Genomic DNA, 5,904 nt, shown 5'->3' with positions numbered 1-5,904 from the left:
AAGGCAAGAGAGGATGTGAAAAGAAGCCTCAACACATCAGGAGTACATTTTCCTACCAAAGTGTGTGGCTAGCAACATTATTAAGATCAAATATTTTCCACTTTCACACATCACACTGTAGTTTTCAACAGGTTAAATCCATGCAGAGATAAGTGCGAGCAGTAATGTAAGTTATTTTGTGGAGTTGCCACAAAGAGAAATTCTCAAGTGAATTAAAGTTCTCTGTAGTAAGCAGTGCTGTGGCTTAGGTGTTTGTTGTGGAAGTTAATAACAGAACAAGTTATTTGTACAAAGCCCTTAATGGGCAGGCGCCATCTCACCTTAAAGGTGACCTATCATGCAAAATGCACTTTTGTACGTCTTTTATACATGAATATGTGTCCCTGGTGTTCCAGGAAACTCACCAAGTGTCAGAAAACACAACCCTCTCTATTTTCCTCCATACCCAAATCTCTTAAAAAGGGGCTGCAACGGATCTGATACAGACTGATACAGATTTGAACACTTCTATGACGTCAAAGAAGGCGCTACGGCTATTGGGCCAACTCCACCAATCAGGAGGAGACAGCCACGGACATTGCTGTTCGAAAAGCGCTGGAGACGCTGTAGTACATATATATGCCAGGCCTGTAGATGGTGCTGTTCTCACAGAATCAGCCCATGAAAAGACAGTGTTAAATTGAGCAAAATGAGGAATGGCTAAAATGCATGATCCGTTTGGTATTTTGAAAAATAAAAAGTATAAATATGCCTTATATAGGTATGGCCCTACACTATATTATTCAAATATTTTTATTTTTATTTAGCCTTTATTTATACAGGTTTAGATCTCATTGAGACACTAGGTCTCATTTTCAAGAGAGACCTGTCAGTGGTAACACTACCATATCAATGTATATGGTATATATATATATATATGGTATATATATATATATATATATATATATATATATATATATATATTAGTGGTGGGCCGTTATCGGCGTTAACGTGCTGCGTTAACGTGAGACTCTTGTCGGCGATAAAAAAAAATATCGCCGTTAATCTATTCTCAAAGTTGGGTTGGGAGCTGGGTCTATACTACGCAAGCGATGATGACTTTCACCTTGATAATTTAGCGCGGATGTATACCTAGCCGAATTGCACTGTAGGGGGCGAGATCGAGTCTTTGACCTGTGTTTCTTCTACGGTCTATGGATCTGACCCCGGTCAAATCAGCCACATTAAACGTGACATGCTAACATGGATACAGCAGGAATGAAGCCGCGGGGTTTGCTTCAGGGGAAATTTATTTTTAAGAAGCTTCCCGATGGAAACCTCGACAAAAATAAGGTTTTTTGCACCTTGTGCAATGCGGAATTAGTTTACTGTAGGAGTTCATCCAGTCTCAAGTACCACCTAAACGCAAAGCATCCCTTAGCTAATGCGGAAGATGCCGGGCCGAGCACTGATGTAGCGCGGGGGAAGACTCGTCGTCAAACAACTATCTTTGAGTGCAACCGAGGCAAGCCCGTCAGCACAGCTCTATCAGTCAAGCTAACTAGTCTCCTCGCTCAGTGGATTGCCACCAGCTGCAGGCCCATTAGCGTGGTTGAAGATGACGGGCTCGAGCTTGTTCTCCAGGCGGCCACAGGTGACCCATCTTACAAACTGCCTGCGAGGCGAACTATCATGAGGAGAATACATGACCAGCACGCAGAAGAGAAAGCTACGAAAGTTGAGAAGATGGTAGAGGCGAGGTCTGTAGCACTGACTGGGGACCATTGGACGTCCGTTAACAACGACAACTACCTCGGCGTTACAGTACACCTCATCGATGCTAGCTGGGAACTTCACTCCTTCGCTTTAGGTATGCTACGTTATGTCATTTTAAATTACATAATTTAATTTCGTAGCCTTTTAATTACCACCACGTTATGTTTGCTTCTTGATAATTGCTAGTTGTTTACTACTAGTAGTGAAATTATTCTAATTTACTTTGTCTGTCCGTTAGGTGTGATGAAAACAGAGGAGCGTCACTTTGCAGAAGCGTGTGCAAGGCAGTTCCTCGACGTCGCTAATCAGTGGGGGATAACTGACAAAATAAGCACTATTGGAACAGATAGCGCTCCTAATATGGTGGCAGCAGGGAGGATACTTCCATTCGAGCACTTGCCCTGTGTTGCGCATGTTGTACAGAGAGCTATTGTAGTGTCATTTCGGGAAGGTGGTTTTGATGGTGCACTGGCCAAGTGCCGTAAAGTGGTCGGACATTTCAAACACAGTCCGGCCAACTCAGACGAGCTAAATGTCCAACAATCCTCCCTTGGACAAGTTAAGGAGTCACTCGTGCAAGATGTTCCAACACGTTGGAATTCCACTCTTGAGATGATAAAGCGCGTGAGGCGCAACAGAGACGCACTGCACACAACGCTGTCGCTGCAGAAGCACAACCTGGCCCTCCCAACAAATGCGGATTATGAGAAGTTGGCAAAGCTAGAGAAACTGCTGGAGCCATGCAGGTATGGTCTAAAAAGATAGTGTGTTCATGAATTGGCATACAAGTTTTTAAATGTCACTTTGTATGTAAGAAACACCTGCCCTTAAATGTGTAATCTGAGTTAAATTAATCTGTCACTAATAATTTTTGTCTGTCTGTCTGTCTGTCTGTCTGTCTGTCTGTCTGTCTGTCTGTAGGTATATCACTGAGCTCCTTGGTGGAGATAAGTATGTATCCTGCTCTGTGGTTCTACCTGCCCTGTGCCACCTCCAGCATGCGATGAACATCTCAGATGATGATCCTGCCTATATTGTGCGATTCAAGGCTGCCTTCATCAAGGACCTCAACCAGCGGAGGGAGAACATAAACCTGGAATGGCTTAAGGTATGTCAGAGTGACCAGAAGATAACTACATTGTATGACCATAATAGACTGTAAAGCCAGATGAATAAGTCATGAAGAAATATGGAGGTTGGATTTGGAAAGTGACATTTTCATCAATCAATAATTATTATTTTTTATTCATCAAAGGTGGCGACTGCTCTAGATCCACGATTTAAGGACCTCAAGTGCTTGCCCAGAGCAGAGAGGGAGCCAGTGTGGGCAAACCTAAGTGAGTTGATGAAGGGAGAAGAACCTGCTCTGCAGCCACTCAGGGAGGAGAACCCTGAGCCACCCAAGAAGAAAACAGCCCTGCTACTGATGGGATCCGACTCAGAATCAGATGAGGAGACACCAGAAGATAGTACAGTGGAGAGGTACAAGGTAGAGCCCAGTGCCAGTCTAGATCAGTGTCCACTGAAGTGGTGGTCAGAGCACACTGCTGTCTATGGTAAGATTGCCCAAATTGCCCGTAAATACTTGGGGACTCCTGCCACAACTGTCCCATGCGAGAGACTTTTTTCTTTAGCAGGCCATATTGTGCAGAAGAGGAGAGCTTGTTTGTCACCAGAAAATGTGAACAAACTGGTCTGCCTGAGTGACTGGTGGAAGAAGGAGAAATAGAGCTTTGACTGACACAAAGCTACTGACTGTAAACAGTTCATTACAACCTGTTATATAGGCCTACTGTTCAACTAAAAATAAACAGTTCATAAACACAAGTACATCTCATTGTCATTGATTTATTTTCATCACCAATTATCATAGAACAGCTTTCTCAAGCAGTTTGTGATGCATTTTGGAAACTGGAGATGAGCCCCTGGTCTAATGCACCACCTGGCTTGAGAAACCCGTTCTCAAAGACTTACTTTTAGTCATTATTTGGGTAGCACACATATTCTGAATGCCTTCGGCAGAATTCAAATGAGCCATTTTAATCTAGATTAATCTAGATTAATTCCAAGAATACAGTGAGATTAATCTAGATTAAAAAAATTAATCTATGCCCACCACTAATATATATATATATATATATATATATAGCATGATAGGTCCACTTTAAAGAACTCATTATACCCTACTGTCCTACTAGGGCAGGGGTCTGCAAACTTTTTGACCAAAAGAGCCATTTTGCTCCTTTTTCCAAAACATTTTTTTGTCTGGAGCCGTAAAACATATTTCATAGATTGATAGCTAATAAAGTTGTATTTATTGTTATATCAGACAAAAACTAAAGATTTTTTGCGTTTATTAGGCTATTTATTACATTATATAAAACTGTTAACCTCTAATAAGAAACAAAGGACTCCTACGTAGAAGGCCTACTTTAAAATAAATTAAAGACAGCACTTGGGGAGTCCTCTACACATTTGAAGGGAAAAAAAATATAATTAAAATGGGCCCACTTTGAAATAAATAAAACATATAGCTGCACCCTAAAAAGAGTTAAAGGTAGGGTAGGCAAGAATGGAGAAACCAGCTCGAGTGCACTAGAATTTGAAAGTACACAACCGGAAAAAATATGCCTCTTCCTTCAGACTTTCTTACAGAGTCCCTCCTCCAACACACACGAATGTGCATCATCAATGAGGCCACGAGATAAGTTTGTGCACAGATGGAGAGCTGACAGGCGGCCCGTCTACACTACAGGCATCAACAAATCTTGAAGCTGGGCGTGTCTGAAGCTTGGCGATTTTTTGCGAGCAACGCGACCAACAACAAATCACATGAATCTCCCGCCCCCGACATACAAAGCAATAGCAATGTTAAAACGACGTAAACTGGATATAAACTCTCCAAACAGGCGAAAAACCTACCAGTTTCACCCACTGTCTCTGCCACCTCCCTCCATGCCTGGTTCCTCCGGTTTGTATCCCGGTAAATAGTTCTGGTCGTAAAGAACCGGGTGATTTGCTACCGTAATATCTTGTTTGGAATATGAGGAAATGAACTGCGGTCTGGCTCTCCCAGCTTGCACGCGGTTTGATTGGCTGCGCTTGCACTGGCGGGATTTGCATAAACGGGATTTGATTGGCTGAAGCTAAGCATCGAGCCTCAAAAGTTGAATATTGTTCAACTTTTGATGCCGATAGATGCTCGTGATGCTTGCAAAGCCATGCTCCCCACAATTCAGTTCGGCGAAGATTAAAAATCTTCTACGTCACCCCATTCAAGTGAATGGGCGAAGCCTTGAAAGCATTTTTTGATGCCTGTAGTGTAGACGGGCCGTAAAATATGCCTCTTCCTTCAGACTTTCTTACGGCCCGTCTACACTACAGGCATGAAAAAATCTTGGAGCTGGGCGTGTCTGAAGCTTGGCGATTTTTTGCGAGCAACCAATCACATGAACCTCCCGCCCCTGACATACAAAGCAATAGGAATGTTAAAACGAAGTAAACTGGATATGAACTCTCCAAACAGGCGAAAAAACTATCAGTTTCACCCACTGTCTCTGCCACCTCCCTCCATGCCTGGTTCCTCCGGTTTGTATCCCGGTAAATAGTTCCGGTCGTAAAGAACCGGGTGATTTGCTACCGTAATATCTCGTTTGGAATATGAGGAAATTAACTGCGGTCTGGCTCTCCCAGCTTGCACGCGGTTTGATTGGCTGCGCTTGCACTGGCGGGATTTGCATAAACGGGATTTCATTGGCTGATGCCAAGCATCGAGCCTCAAAAGTTGAACATTGTTCAACTTTTGATGCCGATAGATGCTCGTGATGCTTGCAAAGCCATGCCATGCTCCCCACAATGCAGTTCGGCGAAGATTAAAAATCTTCTACGTCACCCCATTCAAGTGAATGGGCGAAGCGTTGAAAGCATTTTTTGATGCCTGTAGTGTAGACGTACCGTACAGAGTCCCTCCTCCAACACACACGAACGTGCATCATCAATGAAGCCACGAGATAAGTCTGTGCACAGATGGAAGGCTGACAGGCAGGTAGGCCATCCAGTTATTTTAGCCGGGCCGGCTAAAATGATTGGTCGTGCTTTTTACAGCGCTACGGCTTCCAGAGATACATTTTTGTTTGTATTTATTGTCAA

General features: G+C 43.2%; 1 protein-coding gene across 1 annotated transcript; it reads left to right on the top strand.

The window, feature by feature from the left end:
* Positions 1-953: 953 nt before the first annotated feature.
* On the top strand, positions 954-3,818 carry LOC307013197 (E3 SUMO-protein ligase ZBED1-like). The gene is made up of 2 exons (XM_079640475.1): positions 954-1,849; positions 1,994-3,818. Exons 1-2 carry the CDS (start codon positions 1,243-1,245, stop codon positions 2,518-2,520), a joined length of 1,134 nt encoding a protein of 377 aa, XP_079496601.1. The 5' UTR covers positions 954-1,242; the 3' UTR covers positions 2,521-3,818.
* Positions 3,819-5,904: the final 2,086 nt, after the last annotated feature.

The sequence above is a fragment of the Notothenia rossii genome, assembly GCF_949606895.1.
Source record: "Notothenia rossii genome assembly, chromosome: 7".
Classification (NCBI taxonomy): domain Eukaryota; kingdom Metazoa; phylum Chordata; class Actinopteri; order Perciformes; family Nototheniidae; genus Notothenia; species Notothenia rossii.
The sequence above is the reverse complement of the archived record's forward strand: the minus strand, read 5'-3'. Positions and strand labels throughout refer to the sequence as shown.